Source organism: Oryctolagus cuniculus, chromosome 3 (assembly GCF_051225735.1).
Source record: "Oryctolagus cuniculus isolate XC-2025 breed Fujian yellow rabbit chromosome 3, ASM5122573v1, whole genome shotgun sequence".
In the NCBI taxonomy this organism is placed as follows: Eukaryota; Metazoa; Chordata; class Mammalia; order Lagomorpha; family Leporidae; genus Oryctolagus; species Oryctolagus cuniculus.
This window is the reverse complement of record NC_142869.1, coordinates 176,371,086-176,393,451: the sequence shown is the minus strand read 5'-3', so window position 1 is coordinate 176,393,451 and position 22,366 is coordinate 176,371,086. Positions and strand designations below refer to the sequence as shown.

Below are 22,366 nucleotides of genomic sequence, written 5' to 3'. Positions count from 1 at the left end.
TTAATTAGCATCCTTTCTATATTGATTTTCTACTCAGGGAGAAATACATCTTTGTCATCTGTGTCTCTATGCAAAGTGAAAACACAGAAGAGAAATCAATGGTTGGATTCCATGATTTTTAGAACAAAACAGCATCACTCATTTGTACGAACTGCTCATCCCCTCTGAGCAATAACTCCAGGAGGTTCAGATCATTTTATCTCTGTCAAGGTTGGTTCTCTGAACAAGTAGTGTGAACACTGCTCATTTATGGCCATACATGAACTCAACCTGTTCACCAGGGCCCCCGTGAGTGTCATGCTATGGCCCCCAAGATTCTCTCCAGTGCCCACATCCCTGAGGTGTGTGGGTGGACGACCAGGCCATGGAGAACCATCTAGTGTTTTGGCAGACACGACTCACCTGCTCTGCTGGAGATGGGCGAGCACATTATTTCACAACTTGTGTCAATCTGACCTTTGTTAATCCTGTTTTCTGCTTGAACTAGAAGTTTCACCCAAGGTGTGTGAAATCAAACCAAAACTAAAGCTCAGCTGTAAAGGACCGCACCACACGCATAAACTCAGAACACACTGTGCATATGCCTAGTGTGTTGTAAATAAGTGAAATTTGTTTTTACCAATTCACTTAGCTTCCAGAAAAGCCCAAAGGAAAATAAATAAAAATTAAATGCCTGGCCACTAGTGTATTTTTCACATTTAGGAAACTTTGCAGGAATTGTTGCTGAAGGGTATACAGCTTAGGACAGTATTAACTTTCTATTTTTGGAGTTTTTTAAGGTATGGATTTGAAAACTATGGAGCATACAAATGCAGATAGCAAAGTCAGAAACTTCTGAGAGTCTGTTTAAAAATTAAGGTGTTGCAATAAATGAATAAAATATTAATTAGGTTTTAGAAGGAAATGGTTGGGCCGGCGCCGTGGCTCACTAGGCTAATCCTCCGCCTGCAGCGCCGGCACCCCGGGTTCTAGTCCCTGTTGGGGTGCAGGATTCTGTCTCGGTTGCCCCTCTTCCAGTCCAGCTCTGTGCTGTGGCCCGGAAGTGTAGTGGAGGATGGCCCAAGAGCTTGGGCCCTGCACCCCATGGGAGACCAGGAGAAGCACCTGGCTCCTGCCTTCGGATCCGCGCAGCGGGCTGGCAGTGGCGGCCATTTTGGGGGTGAACCAACGGAAGAAAGGCCTTTCTCTCTGTCTCTCTCTCTGTCTAACTATGCCTGTCAAAAAAAAAAAAAAAAAGAAATAGTTGGCATCTCGTTTTTATTTTTAGGGCAATTTCAATCCCATTAAAAGTCCTGATACCTTTGTGATATTGGATTTATTATACCATGGGACAGCATTCTGTTTGTCAGTAGTCATCTGAAATTCTCCGATTGCTATATAAGCCCTAAGTACTTTGGAATTCTGGGTAGCAATAGCGCATCATCAGAATACTTTGCATATTTTTAATAACATGTGTATGCCCTGAATTCCAGGTTTGCATGACTTGTTTACATTATTAGAATGCCTGCTTCTCTAAGACAAGGTCTTTCCGTGTCTGCCTCTGGATCCCACCTCCGCACTGTCTCTCAGAAGCACAGGGGTCAGCTGTTCAAGGGGCAGATCTGAGCCTGTGTCTTCTGTTCAGGATACCAGCCATGCTTCTATAGGGAGCATTAGGGCTTTCGTCTTCCAATTCTAACACTGACCATGACCCATGAGCCCCAAATATTAAAGTCACACAGAACTGGCCTCTTCAAAACAGTCCGGTAAGCTGTTCCCCCATGTGTCTGGATTTATTACTCTCAATATTCATTCTCTTTCCTCCAGGCAGCTCATTGATTAAGTTTTTTCTTAAAAAATACCCCTTTGCCTCAGGAACCACACAGTCTTGACACAGTGTTATAGTATAAAAGATATCTTAGTGATCACTAGGAGATTTCAGACTTTCATTAAAATTTATTTTAAGGAGCTTTTTGCAGAAAATGTATGAAATAAGTTGCCAACAATTCTGATTTTTATCTTGTTTGATCAAAATTATTATTTCTTCTTTTACACTGCATGGTAATATAATTTTCTGTTGAACATATTTTAAAATATAGTGTAATACTGAGATTAACATATCAGAAACTGCTTCCCATTGAAAAGGCTATTATTCATAGTCCCCAAAGAAGAGGGCTAAGATGGGACCTGGGGGTGGGGAAGAGGCACACAGAGAATCCCTAGGGTCTGTCCAAAGACAGAGGGAGAGGGGAGGCATGAGGACAAGAGTATTTATTGAGGTTTCCATGGGAAGGAGAGAATGAGACAAAGTAAGAAAACCAAGTGTTGATTAGCTTAAATCACTTCAATAGGCTCTGGACAAACAGGCTATCCCTAGTAGACTGAAAACTGAGTGATTAGGGCAGGTGGATACTGGCCAGAGGTTAGAGCTAGATAAAAGATTTAGCTGGGGTGTGCATTCTGCATTGGTTGATTTGTAGTTGAGAAATGTGATTATGGGTGAGATGCTTGCTATTTCTAGCAACTGGCTAACCAAAGGAAGAGCAGTCCATCCAAGGTGAATAAGACCACAGACATCACAATGTCAGTACACAGACAACGAATGTCATGGTTATACTGAAGGGGGCTGAGAACCAAGTTGTGGTCATTTCAGGAAATGACGAAGATGGAGTAGGCATTTGGTGCAGTGTTTGGGCAAACAAAATTGTAAATCCAAGAACATGGATTCAGGTCTCAGCTCTATTTCAAATTCCAGTTTCCTGATGATGCACACCTTGGGAGGCACAATATTTGGGTGTCTGCCTCCATGTGGGAGATTTGGGTTAAGTTCTGGGTTCCTGGCTTTGGACTGGCCTAGACAAGGCTGTTGCAGCCATCTTGGGACTGAACCAGCAGATGGAAGATCTGTCTCTGAGCCTCTCCCTTCTCTTTCTGTAACTCTGACTTTCAAATGGATAAATATTTTAAATAATTGAACAGATAAATAAATTTTCTAAAATGGCTTAAATTAAATAAACAGTGAGTAAGAAATGAATAGCATGGTTACCACTGGCCTCCTCCCAGTCCATCATTCCCTCTTTACCAGTAATAATTATTGATTTGTCCTTAGTATTTCATAAACTACTATCAAAATGGAGCTTCAAAACAAGTTGTTGGGTGTCGTGGTACAGTGAGTTAAGCTGCCACTTACAACATCTGCTTCTCATATCAGAGTGGCAGTTCGAATTCCAGCTGCTTCACTTCCAATCCAGGTCCCTCCTAATGCACCTGCAAAGGCGGCAGATATGTCCCAAGTGCATGGACACCAGCCACCATATGAGAGACCCAGATGGAGTTCAAGGTTCCTGGATTTGGTATCACCAGCCCTGAATGTGGCCACCATTTAGGGGAGTGAGCCAGTGGGTAGAAGATTTCTGTCTCTCTCTCTCTCTCTCTCTCTTGCTTTCATATAAATAAGTAAGTAAGTACATGTTTTTTAAAAAGTAAAGCAAGTCTCCTAGCTCCACTTCCAACTAAATTGTCCCTGGAGCGGTGCTGTGGCGTAGTGGGTAAAGCCGCTGCCTGCAGTGCTGGCATCTCACAGGGCTGCCAGTTTGAGTCCCAGTTGTTCCACTTCCCATCCAGCTCTCTGCTGTGCCTGGGAGAGCAGTAGAAGATGCTCCAAGACCTTAGGCCCATGCACCCTTGTGGGAGACCCTGAGGAAGTTCCTGGCTCCTGGCTTTGGATCAGCGCAGCTCCGGCTGTTGCGGCCAACTGGGAAGTAAACCAGTGAATGGAGGACCTCTCTCTCTCTCTCTCTGCCTCTCCTTCTCTCTGTGTAACTCTTTCAAATAAATAAATGTTAAAAAAGAAAACAAAATTGTCCTGCTTAGTCTAAATAATATTGAAATATGGGTGTCAACCATGACAATCATGTTTTAAATGGAACTAGAAGGTTAACTGTGCAGTGATTTTTAAAAATCTAAAATAAATGTTGAGAGTAATTCAAATCACAAGACATTCCTAGGAGTTCCTTGATGTCTACTTCTCTTCTTCATATGTTTAATATTTACTTAGGATTTATAATTCTGAACGGTCTTTTCCCCGGCAGAAAACAGATCTTGTGTGGTAAAAAACTTTGGAGCTATTTCCAGCAAACAGCAATATTATCTCAGAGAAGGCAAGTCTAATTTGTTTGACTTTTCGATTTGCAAAAATAAATAAAAATAGCTTCCACATGGATTTCCTACAAATAGATTTTATGCTAATTTTCAGAAATTGCTTATTATCTCTGCATTATCAGATATATTAGAGCTATAACCCTGCTTAGAAATGGATCGCTCTGATTTTCCGATGTCCTGTGGGTTATGAGTGGGAGGGAGTACAGAATATGGCAGGAGATACGTGTGTCTGTGCCCGTGTCTGCTGACAATCTGGGACACAGTAGGCATCTCAGTTTTATTTTGTTTTGTCTTTTGTCTTTTGGTGTTAAATAATATGACTTTTAAAAATTTTAATCATTTGATAGCCAGAGAGAAAGGGAAACAGATAAACAAAAAACGATAGACAGAGAGAGAGAGCTCCTATCCACTGGTTCACTCCCCAAATGCCCCCAGTGGGCCAGAATAGAGCAGGCTGAGCTTGGGAGACTGGCACTCAATTTGGTTCTTCCACGTGAATGGCAGAGACCCAAGTATTTTATCTACCCTGCTGCCTCCAAGGGTGTACTTCAGCAGGAAGCCAGGTTGCCAAGACCTCTCATGTCTATTGCACTCCTATTAACATAGTTAAATGAACAGTTCTCATCCTCTAGTCTTCCCTTAAACCCATTCTATGCAGAAACTAGAAAGCCTAAGCCATGAGGTTGCAAAACACAGAGGTCTTGCATCTCATACTGCTGGGAGCTGACTGAGTGTGGGTGGATGAGATAAAGGAGGAACTCAAGGAAATCCCACATCTCTGGCTTGATGGCCTGGACACGAACAGTAAGGGCCAGAGAAAGAATTATGTGTGCACAAATAGTTAGACTGTTAGATAAAATGTGAGACGTGGAAGAGGGAGCCTGTGGGGTTTGGTTTCATTTCACTTTTCAGAGAGTAGTGGTGACTTGTCCAGTGTGTCTCCAGATCACAATTTCTAGATTCTGGAGAAGGTTCACTTGCTACTGTTACTCAAATTAGCTAACGACATTTTGGAATGTGTTTTAAACTAAGTTTTAAACAGATCTATGGAAAGCAAAGACAGTAGGTTACGAGAAAGAAAATCAAACGAAAAAAAATTTGCAAATGGAATGATAAAAGATTCCACTAGCGTGTATGTCTGTTTCAGGACTGAGTTAATTAAAATTACTGGGCTGAATTCCTGCCCACTTTCACAACCCCCGAAATGAATCTGCCATTTCCCTTCCTTTCCCCTGCAGATGAAACCTTGATAGGTCAGAATGATTATTGAAACTTCCTCTAACCTACTGACTCTATTTTTAATGCAAATACATGAAATCATAATGTTTGCTATATTTATCCCTATTTATTGAGATATGAATAACAATATTCAATATAAAAGAAATATTTAGTGCACACTGGTGGGTTTTCAGACATTGTTAAAGGTACTGAGCTTTATGGTAGAACAAAGCAGTCTCTGATGGATACATTCATAGAAGACAAGTAGTAAAACAAGACAAACATACCATTATGTCAGACAGAGGCAAGCGCTATAAAAAAGAATAAAACTGGGTGACTGGGGAGAAGATGGCAATTGAAATATTTTGCAAAGAACCATCACTGTGTCTAAAATATTAGCATCTGACTTAAAAGATATGTTGATTTGCATTTATGTAAAATTTATTAATCTAAGAAAATTCAACCTTGAAGTATTTTTAAATATTAGTATTAAAGATATAAAATATTTCAAACTCTTTAAATGATATGTATTTGCATAAATTATGTAAAACATATGTATATCATTATGCATAAATATGCACATACATATAATATACATATGAGCATATATTTAATGTAAGGATTATTTTATACAGTGGCTAAAAGATAGCTTGGTATATGCATAAAATCCAACATGTGCAGCAATCTATCACCCATCAGTATTGGTGATCTCTTGCACTTGGGATTCACTTTCTACTTTCTATATTTCTGTGCTGTTTAATTTATTTCTATGAAACAAGAAATATTGCATTTATAGTAAAGTATATAAAATGTATTTTTTAAATATTTAGATAATAAACACTTTTCCAAAATATCTTACCCAGATTCAGAAAGTAAAGACTAGGTAACAATAAAATTCTAACCGAAAGTCTTCTCTACCATGATGATTTTGATGAATTGGGCACATTTTCAGCTCTCTGAGTCATTGTTAGAAACAAAATTGTAGAAACACTGTGATTTTACATTCGCTTTTTGACTAGCCATTATTGTTTTTCAGATTGCTTAAACAGTTCAACCATACATATTTAATCACTGCATTGAAAACTTAATTCTAGGGAGGGATAAGCAATCAAGATAATAGGAAAAAAATGACTTATCCTAAAATAAATACAACATATTATTAGATGTAAAATAAAATGTTAATGTATTTATATAGGAAAAAGAACTAAAATCTGGCGATGCTATTTCCATTGGTATACAATATAGCAGACTCTTAATGTGTGTATGGGATGCGTTTAAGTATACATTTTATATCATTGATTATTCCTAGGAATTTTATTATTTCCTAGTCAGCTCTGAGCTCACACACACAAGAGAAATTCTGGTATGTGGAAACATTTAACTCATTTGTGGAACAACTCTGAGTTCCTAGCAGAGGGGTATGTCTTGCAGAGTGTTTTATCACGTGCCCAGCTGCCCATGGGCATCCACCATGTGTAACATGAGACCTGGTCCACAGGGATGGCTTTCCTTCATGTGTTTATGAATATCTTGGGACCGACAAAAAATAAACCACACTCGCATTTTCACATTGCCCTAAAAGCAAGGCAGAAAATATCAACATTGCATAGATTAGCATGCAGAGCCTAAGACTGAACATAGACTCCTTTTAAGGAGAAAATACCAGCCGTGATTTCTTCCTCTAAGCTCCAGGAGCATTTACTTGCTGAATGAGAAATATTTTATGTCAATTAATATATATTGAAAGTGTATAAAACAATGATGTGTCTATTATTCAACTGCCACCGATATGAAATTGACTCCAAAATTACTTTCTGGAGTTCAGAATTTACTTCCGTCTTCTGTTTTTCATTTATTCACTTTTCAAGGCAAAAAGTAGTTTCTGACAACTGCTAGATTATGAATTCAACCTGAGATCTTATAACCTGATTCCATTTTTTCTCCTCTTTGTCTCTCATGGATGATAAAGATACTACCATTGGAATTCAGCTGTGACAGTATAGATAATTAAGCTAAAATATAATTGTCTTTGCAGTGTTAGCAAAAGCCAAAATTCAATGGTTGATTTTTTTTCTCCCATATCAAAGTAAACCTCTATGATTTAGCAGCTCAGATAATGAAATTCTGTTGACTAAGAAAGAACTGACAAACAGAATCAAAAATTAAAGTTCACAGTTATGGTTTTCTTTCTGTACTTTTTATAATATAAAACTGCCTAAATTGTCACTTAGAAGCATAAATATTTAAGAAAACAGAATACTATTTTTATAACACATGAAAGCCATCTATGAATTGAAAGGAAAATTTAGATTTATTTTTAAGTCATATTTGAAATAACTGTATTCACAAAACCTCGCTTCATAGAATCAGGTAAGAGTAAAGCTGAGTATGACAAGTAGTGTGCACAGAAGACTGAATGTGGCTACGTAGCTGTACGCCTCCCTTGTGCAAAGGGATCTGTTTGGTGGTATGCTCTACTTACAAGGCAAGCCAAGGTATTCCCCATGGTGACTGAAGTAAACAAGTGCCAGAGAACTAGGACATGAACGAGAAAACATTTCCTTCACAGGCTTTAAAGTTGCTATTTATTTTCTCCAGTGTCTCCCTGTGGAATTCTTCAGCCAGACCTTGCCCAAAATCTAAAAGTTGTCTTTGTCCAGACATAACTCTAAATTAGTAATTATTCAGTTTGACTAGGTTTTCCATGATTTAGAAATTAAAAGATAATAGAAATGGATTTTTAAAATGTTTTAAGCTTAGATAATGATAATGACTAAACTTTTGTTCGTACTCAATATTTCATCTGAATCATTGCAATTCATCTTTGAGCTCTTCCATGATTGGGAACTCATTGACCAACACTGCATATTAAATATCTCATTTTTCACTTCTGGGGTGAATCAGTAGCTGATATGAAACTATTCCACACAATCCCCTGTTTCTGAGAATGCTAACAAAGTTGTCATCATCTCTAAAGAAATTATAAACTTTCACTTTAATGTAATACCCTAAATTCAAATTAGAGCTGCTGGAGCCATAGTGTAGAGCAGATATTGTATCTCCTAACTGATACGGGAGACTGAGAATGTCTGTTAATTGTAGTAAAAAATACTGGTGCCTAATTCTCATTCCAAATGCAAGGATCTGATAAGAAATCTCAGATTAAGAACAAATTTGAAGAAACTTCCTAAAGATCAATTGGTTAGAAATTCTAAATCTATAGCAATATTTACTAAAAATATAGAAGAACATAAAAACCATTAGAAAAATGAGTATATCATCAAAAACTACATACCAAGTATCTTCATTATTTAAAAACCATGAAAGCTTTTTTTTTTCTTAAGAGAAACCTGCCAAATTTTGTAATCTTTAGGGAGATAAATAATTTTACTTTTTTGTACTAAATTTTAGATTTTCAAGTTAAAGTTAGGGAAATATGAGCAGTATACTTGAGGTAAAATTTTATATTAATATAGACTTTTATGATCATTCTTTATCAATTCTCCCCATAAAAACCCCATCAGGACACACAATAAATTGAAAGAAGGAATAGAATGAGAATCAGGGACTCTAGATTTCCCAGTGAAAGCACTTTATTTCTTACTTATTCTGTGGACACACTCATTGGGAGTGGATGATAATATACAAAGATCCAAACTAACGTGTTCTTTCTTTTTTTTAGGGGCTGACGTTATCAACTTTGATGGCCATGTTGTGTTACCATATAGATTCAGAAACAAGAAGATGAAGACACTGAAAGATGTCATTGCCTTGAAATTTAAAACCTCTGAAAGTGAGGGGGTAATGTTGCACGGAGAAGGACAGCAAGGGGATTACATTACTTTGGAGCTGAAAAGAGCCAAGCTGGTCCTCAGTTTAAACCTAGGTATGCTCCAACTGTGAACAGTCTTGTTGCTTATTAAATTCCCACTAGAAAATGTTAATGTTGCTAAAACTTTAAAATGTAAGTTCTATAAAGAATTCACAATGTGCTATAATTCATTTTTAAGCCATGGTGGTTAGTAGGCATTGATATGCTTCCTCCTTCAAACAGTGTTGATTAAGCATCTATCCTGTGCAAGGTACTAGCCTCTAGCACAGCAGGGAGCTAACAGACAAGGTCCTTGAGTTCATGACCTGTATGACCTAACAGAAGAGTCAGACATGACCTCTATATTACCCATCATAATGATTTTACAACTAAATAAAAATAAATGCCTTAACATCAGTATTATAAATAAATAGAGATAAAATTATAAATAAATAATAGAGATTATAAAATCAGTTATATTATTTCATATGATAAGGATCAAAGATCAGCCTCCTCCTTGCAGAGGCAATGGGGCCATCATTAGAATGTGTAATGAGGAAAGTCCTCTTGGAGAGAAAAGACTCAAGCTGAGAGCTGAGTGATAAAAAGATCCAGCCACGAGATCACCAAGGGGAGGAGGGCTTCACAGAAAGAGCTCACTGAAGACAGAGGCCAGTGGAGATACATCCAGTGAGTTCTCAGAATAGGAGCTGAAAACTAAGAGTTGGAAATTGTCCAAACCCTGTATGATCCTGCAGGGCGTGGTAAACCACTTAGATATCATTTGCAAATGAGAAGTTATTGGAAGGCTTTAAACTGTACAGTATTACACTCATATTTTAAAAGTTGCTTGTGTTGGCACGAGAATCAAACCAGGACTTCTGCATTGTCTCTGTGCAAAATGGTAGTGGCTGGCATGAGGTCGTTAGCAATGGAGATGCAAAAAATTTGTTTATTTTAGTGGTAAAGTCATCACAACTTGGTGATACATTCAATATGATGCAACAAGAAATATGTGAATACAAAGAATTATTCCTACAACTTAGGCTTGAGCACCAAATAGACTTTAGTGCCATCTTTACAGAGAAACCTATCAGAGGAACTGTGGAGATGTGTTTGAGCATGGTGCATTTGAGTTGTCCAATATACAACCAAGTTGTCTTATATAGATGTGTACAGAGTTTTCTATTGTGGAGTTGCATATGTAAGACTGAGAGGAAAAAGTGCTTAAATGGAGAATAAGAAAAATCATACAGGGAATAGGAAGAAGCAAAGAAGGTGAAGCTTCGCAGAGACCAAAGAGAATAAAAACATACGGCCAAATGTGTTCAATTCCTTTAAAATATAATTTAAAAAGAAGACAGAGAAGTGAATTTGTGCTTTGGTAGCATGGAAATCATTACTAACTTACTCTCAGGGTAACAGAAAGGATAGAAGTGTTACCAACTTTTTTAGATAAAGAAAGAATGAGAAATAAGGAAAGAAATATTTTGAATATAATGAACTAAAAATAAAGGAAATGGAGAAATGCAATGTTGCCTAGACAAAGAGATGAACTCAAAGGAATTGTTTTGTTTTTTGCTATTTTTAAGTAGGCAATATTTATGCATGTGTGTATGTTGCTAATTGGCTAAGATTTACTTAAAGCTAAAGAAGAGATCCACAATCTAGGGATTGTCATTCAAAAGTACAATTTGTGCAAAGCAATTATACCTTTTTCTCTTGCTTGGCTAAAAATTTCAGATTCTCCATAAGCATTATTTAAAGGGTATGTTGCATTCCATATATTTTCTGTTGCAGCAATATAAGAACTCTGCACATATTTTATGTTGTAAAATATATGAATAACCACAATTCATCCATTAACTGTACTACAATAGAAAGACACAAAACTAAGAACACCAAAAAGAGATCATGCCTATTTGCTTCCTTGCCAGTTACAAATTTGAATGGTCTAAACCTTCTTAAATATGACTTGTACCCCATATGTTAACTTTTTTATGCATTCACTTTATTATATTTTTAATTTATTTTTAAGGAATGAAATTTCATAAGTACAACTTTAGGAAAATGGTTATTCTTCCCAGCATACCTGCCCTCCCAACCTTCCTCATCCTCCCTCTCCCATTCCCAGTCCCATTTTCCACTGAGATTTATTTTAAATTAACTTTATACACAGAAGACCAACACAGGGCCAGTGCTGCGGCTCAATAGGCTAATCCTCCACCTTGTGGTGCCGGCACACCGGGTTCTAGTCCCGGTCGGGGTGCCGGATTCTGTTCCAGTTGCTCCTCTTCCAGGCCAGCCTTCTGCTGTGGCCCGGGAGTGCAGTGGAGGATGGCCCAAGTGCTTGGGCCCTGCACCTCATGGGAGACCAGGAGAAGCACCTGGGTCCTGCCTTCGGATCAGTGCAGCGCGCCAGCCGCAGCAGCCATTGGGGGGTGTACCAACAGTAAAGGAAGACCTTTCTCTCTGTCTCTCTCTCTCTCACTGTCCACTCTGCCTGTCAAAAAATTTAAAAATAAATAAATAAATAAAAAAGGAGACCAACACTATACTAAGTGAAGATTTCAACAATGTACACATACACACACACACACACACACAAAAACAGTTTGAGAACTAGTTTTACAGTTAACTCTCATAATACAGCTCATTGAGGTCAGAGGTCCTGCATGGAGAGTTAGTACACAGTGAATCTTGTTGTTAATTTAACAGTTAGCACTCTTATGTATGACATCAGTGACTACCCAAAGTCCTTGCCATGAGCTGCCTAGGCTATGGAAGCCTTTTGAGTCCATGAACTCTGTCAGTATTTGGACAAGGGCATAAGCAAAATGGAAGTTCTCTCCTCACTTTAGAGAAAAGTACATCCTTCTTTGATGGCCAGTTCTTCCCAAGGGGATCTCACTCACAGAGATCCTTCATGTAGAACATGTTTTGCCACAGTGTCCTGGCTTTCCATACCTGAAATGCTCTCAGGGCTTTTCAGCCAGACCAGGAAGACTTAATGGCTGATTCTGAGCTCAGAGTGTTCCTTAAAGCGATTGTCATTCTATGAGTCAGCTGTGTGGACTGCTTCCCATGTTGGAACATTCTGTCCTTTTGAATTCAATCTATGATTATTACCAGACACTTGATCCTATTTATATGATCACTTTAACATTTAATCCTATCCATAGGTTCACTTTAGCACTTAATATGATCCCTTTAACAATTAACATGTCATTTTTACCAGCAAGCTTAATGGGATTTGGAGTCCCATGCAAGGTTTTTAAACTGTACCCTTAGAAGTAACTCCATAGGAATGTATGCAGAATTATATAGCTTTACAGTAACAAATTTCCTCCTCCCTCTCATATTCCCACCCTTATTTTTTACTGAAATCTATTTTCATTTTTTTTTTTTGACAGGCAGAGTTAGACAGTGAGAGAGAGAAAGACAGAGAGAAAGGTCTTCCTTTTTCCTTTGGTTCATCCCCAAAGTGGCCGCTATGGCCAGTGCGTTGCAGCCAGCGCACTGTGCCAATCCAAAGCCAGGAGCCAGGTGCTTCCTCCTGGTCTCCCATGTGGGTGCAGAGCCCAAGCACTTGAGCCATCCTCCACTGCCTTCCTGGGCCACAGCAGAGAGCTGGACCACAAGAGGAGCAACCAGGACAGAATCTGGCGCCCCGACCGGGACTAGAACCCGGGATGCCAGCACCGCAGGTGGAGGATTAGCCTAGTGAGCCACAGCGCCAGCCTGAGATCTATTTTCAATTGACTTTATACACATATGGTTAACTTTATGTTAAGAGTTCAACAAATAGTATGAAAAAAAAAGAAATTGTTCCTGGATAGTCAACAGAAGAGCAGCTCAAGTCATCCCTTCTTGAAGTGTCAATTTCACTTCTAGAGATTTAGTTTTAGGTGCTCTATTAGTTTTCATAGATCAGGGAGACCAATATAGTATTTGTCACTTTGAGACTGTCTTGTTTCACTATGTGTGATGTTTTCCAGATTCACCCATTTTGTTGCAAATGACTGGATTACATTTTATTTTACTGCTGTGTATTATTCCATACTGTACATATCTCATAATTTCTTTTTTATTTTTATTTTATTTTTTGACAGGCAGAGTGGACAGTGAGAGAGAGAGAGACAGAGAGAAAGGTCTTCCTTTGCAGTTGGTTCACCCTCCAAAGGCCGCTGCGGCCGGTGCGCTGCAGCCAGCGCACCAAGCTGATCCGAAGGCCAGAGCCAGGTGCTTATCCTGGTCTCCCACGGGGTGCAGGGCCCAAGCACTTGGGCCATCCTCCACTGCACTCCCGGGCCACAGCAGAAAGCTGGCCTGGAAGAGGAGCAACTGGAACAGAATCCGGCACCCCGACCGGGACTAGAACCCGGTGTGCCGGCGCCACAGGTGGAGGATTAGCCTGTTGAGCCATGGCGCTGGCCTTATATCTCATAATTTCATTATCTAGTCTTCAGTTTCTGAGCATTTAGGTTGATTCCAAATCTTAGCTATTGTGAATTGAGCTACAATAAACATGGAGGTACAAATAACTCTTTTGTTTACTGATTTCAGTTCCCTTGGATAAATTCCCAGGAGTGGGATGGCTGGGTTGTATGGTAGGTCTATATTCAGATTTTTGAGGTATCACCAAACTGTCTTCCATAGTGGCTTTACCATTTTGCATTCCCACCAACAGTGACTAAGTACCTTTTCCTCCACACCCTCACTAGCATTTGTTGTTGGTAGATGTCTGTATGAAAGCCATTCTAACTGGAGTGAGGTGAAACCTCATTGTGGTTTTGATTTTCATTTCCCTGACAGCTAGTAATCCTGAACATTTTTTCATGTGTCTGTTGGTCATTTGGATTTCCTCTTTTGAGAAATGTCTGTTTAAGTCCTTGGCCCATCTCTTGAGTGGGTTGTTTGTTTTGTTGTTGTGGAGTATCTTGATCCCTTTGTATATTCTGCTTATTAAATATTTATCAGTTGCATAGTTTGCAAACAATTTCTCCCATTCTGTCAGTTGCCTCTTCACTTTTCTGAGTGTACTTTTGTGTACAGAAACTTCTCAATTTGATGTAATCCCATTTGTTAATGTTGGCTTTGAATGCCTGTGTCTCTGGGTCTTTTCCAAGAAGTCTTTGCCTATGCAAATATTTTGCAGGGTTTCTCCAATGTTCTCTAATAATTTGAGGATGTCAAGTCATAGATTTAGAACTTTAATGCATGTTGAGTGGATTTTTGTGTAATGTGTAAGGTAGGAGTCTTGCTTCATACTTCTGCATGTGGAAATCCAGTTTTCCCAACACCATTTGTTGAAGAGACTGTCCTTTCTCCAGGGATTGGTTTTAGCTCCTTGGTGAAATATAAGTTGGTTATAGATGTTTGGATTGATTTCTGGCCACTGGTTTATTCTGTTCCATCCATTTTTGTACTAGTACCAGGTTACTTTGATTATAACTGCCTTGTAGTATGTCTTGAAATCTGGTATTGTGATGCCTCCAGCTCTTTTTGTTCTCCAAGACTGCTTTAGCTATTTGAGGTCTGCTATGCCTCCATATGAATTTCAGCATCATTTTTTCTAGCTCTGAGAAGAATGTCTTTGGTATTTTAATTGATATCTCATTGAATTTGTAAATTGCTTTTGGAAGAATGGAAATTTTGATGATATTTATTCTTCAAATCCATGAACTTGGAATTTCATTTTTTTGTATCTTCTATTTCTTTCTTTAATGTTTTATAATTCTCATTGTAGAGATATTTGTCATCCTTGGTTAAATTTATTCCAAGGTATTTGATAGTTTTTGTACCTATTGTGAATGGGATTAATATTAAAAACTCAGTCTTAACCTTGGCATTGCCTGTGTATACAAAGGCAGTTGATTTTTTGTGTATTGTATACTGTGGGCATCCACACCCTCCAACTAGGTCTACCATATCCTTCTGGCTTGTGTAGAGTCTCCTCTGCCGTTTTCTCCCTAACTCTTCCCTGAGACTGTACTCTCTACACTTTCTGTAAACTGTCTTCTGGACTAGAGCAGTAAGCTCCCTCCCTATCCACCATCTTGGAACTCAGTAGTGCCCATTCTCCCTATATGTTAACACTTGTTACTTTAAAATCAATATTATACTAAAATATGTAAATTCCATTAGTTTTTTTATAGGTAGTGACACATTGTTTTAAAGATATATCCTTTATTATAAAGCTCTTCACATTGAAAATCTGATTGGGTAGAAACCATAACTTCTACAAGAAAAACAATAGAATGGAATCAAATAGACTATCTGTATCAATTAATTATGAAGAAGTATACATTTATACACTAAAATAATCAGGAAAATACATATGAGGCCTAGGAAATTGCAAAAGTCACATATAGATGTTTAATGTAATTCATTAATAAGAAATAATAGAACCCGGTCCTAGTCCCAGTTGGGGTGCTGGATTCTGTCCCGGTTGCCCCTCTTCCAGTCCAGCTCTCTGCTGTGGCCCGGAAGTGCAGTGGAGGATGGCCCAAGTGCTTGGGCTCTGCACCCCATGGGAGACCAGGAGGAAGCACCTGGCTCCTGGCTTTGGATCGGTGAAGTGCACCGGCCATGGCAGCCATTAAGGGGGTGAACCAACAGAAGGAATACCTTTCTCTCTGTCTCTCTCTCCCTCACTGTCTAATTCTCCCTGTGAAAAAAAAAGAAATAATAGCATTGTATAAGAATATTAAGGTGGTAGGAGGAAATATAGATTACATAAATAAAAGATAATCCATAAAAGAAAAAAACTCTAAAAATACTAAATGCTCAAACACATTAGCTATAAAGAAATATACAATAAAATAAAAAGTTATTAGTTCTTGTCAAGAAATATGTTTTAAATGTTAATATCAATGTTTTTAAGAAAGTGAGAAAAATAATATTTTATACCATTCTGTAACTCAAGAAATATTTTCAGAAAACAAAATTTGCAACACATCATCAGAGCCCACATATTTTGGCCTAGTAATCATAGGAGAAATGACAAATGATTATAAGAGATTTACATCCAAAGTAAGCTTGCAGTATTAATAGCAATGTCAAAAATTTGTTCGAAAAGTTAACTATAGAATTGTGTTAATGCAAATAAAATATCTCTGCTAACTTAATTTTGTGTGGAAATACAATAAAATATTAACTTAAATTTTATACTACACACATAAATACAATATTCATGCTTTTATAATAAGTATATTACAATATATGTATACCTATATAACATTTATATCTATAATTAAATATATGTTTATAAAAAAAGAACTGAAATGAGAATGAATGGTAGAAATAGTTGTGCTCATTTTGCTCACTAATTCTGCGTAGTATCTCCATTTGTAATAATGGATGTAATTATAAATAATAATATATAAGTACTTGTAAATATGCTTGTGCACATATGGTTAAATCATTGCTATGTGAGTAAATTATATCTAAAGATATTTATTTTTCAAATCTGTTTTCCTTTTTTTTCCCATATGAAGCATGTAGAATAAGCTTTTAATGTCAGCGGTTCACAGATGTGTGATATAACTGTTCTGAAACAAGCAGCAGATTATATGACCTCACAAAAAAGCTCATTATTTTCCACTGGAAAGATTAGTGACAGAGTTTTATTGACTGGAGAGAATTTATGAGCGACCCAGCCATACATATACTCAAATAATTGCTGTCACTCTTTAATGCCATTATCTAAATATCTGCTGCGCCATCTTCAGTATAAATATTTATACTAAGACTCAGCATAACCTTTTCATTTGGATTTTTTCCTACTTTTCTTCTTGCTTATTTCTCTCTCCTTATCCATCCTCCAATTCTTCATACCCTCCCTGTCTCACTACACACACAGACACACACACACACACATACACACACACACACTCACCATGGCATGTCAACATTTAATTTCACCGTAGGCTGAGCAAAGATGATCTAGGAGAACCAGAGAAAATGTGAGGTGTTTACACATACATTGATGAAACAAAAGCTCTTTAAAGAGTTTATGGAAAATACATATAATGAAAAAGCCATGCATGTTTTTCAACAAATTCTTGCAACTAAATAAACTTGTTTTAATTCCATTTTCCATGACCTATTTGAAGTCCCCTTATATGTGTAAGGTATTTCATTAGAATATTAAATGTCATGAAAGGAAAGAAGGAGAAGAGGAAAGAAGGAGGAAGGAGGGAGGGAAGGATTTAAGGAAGGAAGGGAGAGAGGAAGGAAGGAGGGAGAGGGAGGGAGGCAAAGAGACTGGAGAGAGGAGGGAATGAAAGGGGAAAGGAAAAATTAGGGGAGGAAGTAGGGGGAAGGAGGATGAGAGACAGAAAAGAAAGGAAGAGAAGGAGAGAGAATTCAATGTGATAGTTAATTGTGTATCTCTCCTACTTTCATTTATCATTTATGCTGAAACCATATTATATTTTTATAGCATTTAATTTTCCCCGACCATAAAAAGCAATATCTATTGATTAAACTGAAGAATGGTATAAAATATGTAAAAAGCATCTGGAGATGAACTTGAAAAACATTATGAATTCTAACAATGTTTCACTCTTATTTGTAGTTTTGTTCCTATAGAAACCTTACTTCAAAACTATTAATTACAGAATTTGACCAATAGTATTAAGTAGAACAAACAAACAAAAAAATACTAAAAGGGATAAAGTATTTAAGTTGTTCATGAACAGTCAGGGCAAGGGCTGATCAAGTCACCATTTCTCATAGTGTTCATTTCACTTCACCAGGTTTCCTTTGCTTGGTTAGTTGTCCCCGATCAGGGAGAACATATGATATTTGTCCCTTTGGGACTGGCTTAATTCACTCAGCATGATGTTTTCCAGATTCCTCCATCTTGTTGCAAATGACCGGGTTTCATTGTTTTTGACTGCTGTATAGTATTCTATACAGTACATATCCCATAATTTCTTTATCCAGTCTACTGTTGATGGGCATTTGGGTTGATTCCAGGTCTTAGCTATTGTGAATTGAGCTGCAATAAACATTGAGGTGCAGACCACTTTTTTTGTTTGCCAATTTAATTTCCTTTGGGTTAGATTAATGACATATGTACTTTTTTATTTTAATTGATAATGAATACATTTTCTTTGCTATTAAATATTATTTTACTATGATGACTTTTGGATTCAATGAAAATTGAGAACTGCCATTCTGCATTGTCTTGACCAATGCTAATCACGGTTGTAAGAGATTAGATTAGGTGACTGTTAATGAGTGCTCACGGTATGCAGAAGTGTGCTCAGTTCTATGCTGTATGAATCCATCAAATCGTCCCAGCAACACCATGAGGCTTGGGGCTCTTGTTCTCCTTTAGCATGAGGAATTCGAGACGCAGAGCCGTCTTCAACTCCTCTCGGTCACGCATCAGCTGGCGGTGCAGCCAGCATCAGAACCCAGCTCATGAGAGACTGGCCATCTAAGGAGCCTACACACGCACATTCGAAGCAGCCCGCACTTTATTTAAAGGAGAGCATTTTTCCCATGTTTAACAACCTCCATACACTTGGGATCAAAGCAGTTTTAAGCATAGCCACGGCTGCTTTTCCCCAGCGGGACTTCAGCGGGTGGAGCCCTACAGGGACATGGGCAGGTGGGCATGGGCAGCGGAAGATCTGCGCTTGCCTGCAGTCAGCCAGGTGGTCATTGCCTTGTTTCTCGTTCACTCCCGTGACTCAGGAAGCAACCAGCTTGGCCCCATCTACGGCCACACGTCCGTGATGACGGGCAGCCTGCTGGACGACCACCACTGGCACTCCGTGGTCATCGAGCGACAGGGACGGAGCATCAACCTCACCCTGGACAGGAGCATGCAACACTTCCGCACCAACGGCGAGTTCGACTACCTGGACCTGGACTACGAGGTACGCAGGGGAGCCAGCCGCACCTGCTCCCGGCTGTGACTATTGTGCCCGCCTGCACGCGGTCCCTTTTCTCTCCAAAGAAAGAGGAACCGTTCTAGGATAGTATGAAACTGTGTCATTTTGTTTATTTCTAAAACACTCACCATGAAAATTTGAAACATTTTTTAAAAATATTAGTAGCAAAGCAATAATGTAAAGGTGGTAGACCCTGCTGTGAGGGACATTTAATAAGTTCAGAGTGAATTTGGTTTGTCCTCTTTACCCTGGTATTTGCGGCAGCTACTCCTCTTGAGCTGCGTCATGTGCAGTGTGGTCCAGCGTGTGTTGTAAAACATCGAGCACGAATTCCTGAGTTCTGGTTTCTGTTTATTTTTAATTCATGATTGTTGATAGGTCTTTTGGCAAGTTTTATCCTCTCACGTATAAATGTCATTAAATAAATAAAGTAAAATAAAGAATACTTAAAGACATTGTCATAAATCGAAAGACTTTTACCATCTAGAGATTAAAAATGATGATCACATTGACCCTGCAAATATATATATTTATATTTATTTATTTTTATAGCCTCATAATATACTAGTAGGCATATTAGGTCTTTTAATACATTATTTGGAGAGCAATTCAACCTTAAAATGCTCATCAAACCTTTTATTCAAATATGTGAGTAAGTCTGTTTTAAGATTTTCATCATGGTGTGCACACAGTAAGAGAAAAAGGAAGCACTAAATGTACAAAAACATCATAAAATTCAAATAGATGTGCTGAAATATTATTTTGCCAGAATTTTCCAAAATTTCTCAGTTCATAGACAGCTTAGTGTCGCTCCCCCATTCACGCAGGACCCTGCGCTGTTCTTTTGTCTGCTTGGCCCTCCCCGGATTTGCTGCTGGTTCTTCCCGGGTTGGCTGCCGATCCCTCACTCGCAGAGGAATGACGCAGTCCTGGGTTAGCTGCTGACCCCTCCACCTCCATGGAGGGGCAGCACCCCCTGCCGCTTTCCCCGCTTCTGCGGAGGAGCCGCACACCGCGGCCGGCTCTCTCGGGGGCTGCTCAGATGTTCCTCAGATGTTCCTGGTGCATGTTGTCTCTCTCCTCCTTTATAGTCCTCTTCCACCAATCCCAACTCTGCTGCCCACACGCCGAGCACGCTGCTCTCCTCCAATCAGGAGCAGGATCAGCTCCTGCAGCTTATCAAACTGATGAGGCAGCTGCGTAGTTGTTTGCTCCTCCCCAACGCCATATTGTGGGAGAGCAGATGCATAGAATTAGTCCTAGTTCCAGTAATTTAGTCTAGTCTCAGTTGCTCCCCACACTTAGTTGCATCAATAGTATTTCCACATCATCCCTAGGCCATTGGATCCAAATGACTTAAAAAATTATGTCCTGACACTTTGGTAGCCATTTGAAAATAAACATATTCTACCTCATTCTTAATGGCAATTCGTATTCATGGAATGAGTACACTGTACCTTATCAGATTTTGGAATCAAACTTGATGCTGCTCTTCTCGTTTTCTTTTCCACTTTTTACTTTCTGTGATACACCTTACTTTTATCAAAGGAACAACCAAGAACCCGGCTTCAAAAACAAAGGCCATCATCAGAAGGAATGCGGCATGATCTAATACTGGAATGGTAAACCAGCACAGGCTAGGGTTCCCCAGTGTCCAAAGAATGTCAAGTATTGTCATGTTTCCTCAAAAACTAAAATAACATATTCTGGAGCACCCTTGTGAGTTCGCTGTGCCATTTTACTGTTCCTTAGAGACGAGTGTTGAAGTTGCAGCTGCATGTGTGCAGATGTGTCTGTTATCCAATTTTATTTATAAATTTCTCTTTAAATTATTTCTTCATTTTCATTTAATTTGAAAATCAGAGAGACGGAGAGAGAGAGAGAGCTTCCATCCACTGGTTCACTGCCGACATGCCTGCAACATGGCTGGACCAGGTCAAAGCCAGGAGTCAGGAACACTACCCAGGTCTCCCATGTTGGTGACAGGACACAAACATTTGAGCTAATACTTGCAGCCTCCCAGCTGTGCAACAGCCTGAAACTGGGATGGAATTAACACCAGGACTCAAACAGGCACTGTGTCCCTGAAATCGCAGTGCTTTGGTTCTTCCAGTGTGGTCTAAGCAAAGGGCCTTGAGGCTGAAGGCAGGGGTGTGCCACTAAGTGCTTAATAACCTGCTCTCTCTAAGGGAGAAGAGAAGGAAGGTCTTGATGTAGCATTTGAGGATTTTCATGGTGCAAAATCCCCGCCATGGTTGCTTTCATGCTACTAACATGACAGTACTCAGCAAGGGATTGGCCAGATGAGCACAATAGCACATCATTTTTGCAGTATTTCCTTCATAGGGACATAAATATAACCTCATATATGACAGTAAAATTTAGAGGTGAATGCTATATAGTTATTTTCTATTTAATGTAATTTGTTTACATTAATCTCCATATAATATAATTGAAAGAGTAGTTATGTTTAAACTCAGTTCTCATGAGCCATTATGAGAGGAAGGATCCAGCGCAGCAATGCTAAGGGAGAATAAATGTTCCTATCACCAACCCCAGAGATGTGCAGCTTGGAGGAAATGAGAGAATACCACTTTGCTTCTTTGGCATAAGTCAGTGTGGAGGTTGCCTAAGCGTTCCCTTTCTGTTTTAGCCAGGCACACCGCAGAGTGGGCCGATCACCATTTGCAGCCAGCTGTGAGCTAATGGTGGCCTGGGAGGAGAGCAGTGATGCACAGATGCACTTCACCGTGCTCCCCCTCTCAGCCAACAAAACCAAAGGCGGGAGAAGCTAACTGCTGCCTGGCCTGCACAGCCTCCCTTCTTCAGTCAGTTCTGGGAGACACCTGCTCTGCGTACTGTGCCCTTATCCTTTGCAGTGTAGCTCTCTTTGGGAAGTAGAGGAATGGCTCTCCCTCATCCACTACAGAACCGCAAACCGGCAAGGATGGTGGAGCCAATCAATCACATAGACTCAAATGGGAGCAGAAGCCTGAATCTGAATCTCGTTCTGCCTCTTAGTTATTGAATTCCAGTGGATAGTTCTTATTCTCCTCTGCAATTAATATCATGGTGTATTTCTCACAGGTTTATGTGAGGAGGCAATGGAGTCAGCAGAAGTGTGTCTGTGTGCATAGAGCTTACACACAAGATCAGTTAGGCTGTGTGCAGTAGACGCATGGCTGTCCTCATTCATATAAGAGCAATCTGGGGTCTCGTTCCACGGCAGCTCCATAGCAGTCCTCTTGTATCTCTCTGCTGCTCTGTCCATGCGCCTGCTGGACGT

General features: G+C 39.1%; 1 protein-coding gene across 1 annotated transcript in view; it reads left to right on the top strand.

The window, feature by feature from the left end:
- The window catches only part of CNTNAP2 (contactin associated protein 2), a 2,149,916-nt gene that overhangs the window by 1,020,314 nt on the left and 1,107,236 nt on the right, over nt 1-22,366 (top strand). The window contains exons 5-6 of the mRNA XM_089329590.1: nt 9,041-9,244; nt 18,881-19,065. Of these exons, the coding sequence (XP_089185716.1) occupies nt 9,041-9,244; nt 18,881-19,065 (389 nt within the window). The remainder of the gene's footprint in view (nt 1-9,040; nt 9,245-18,880; nt 19,066-22,366) is intronic.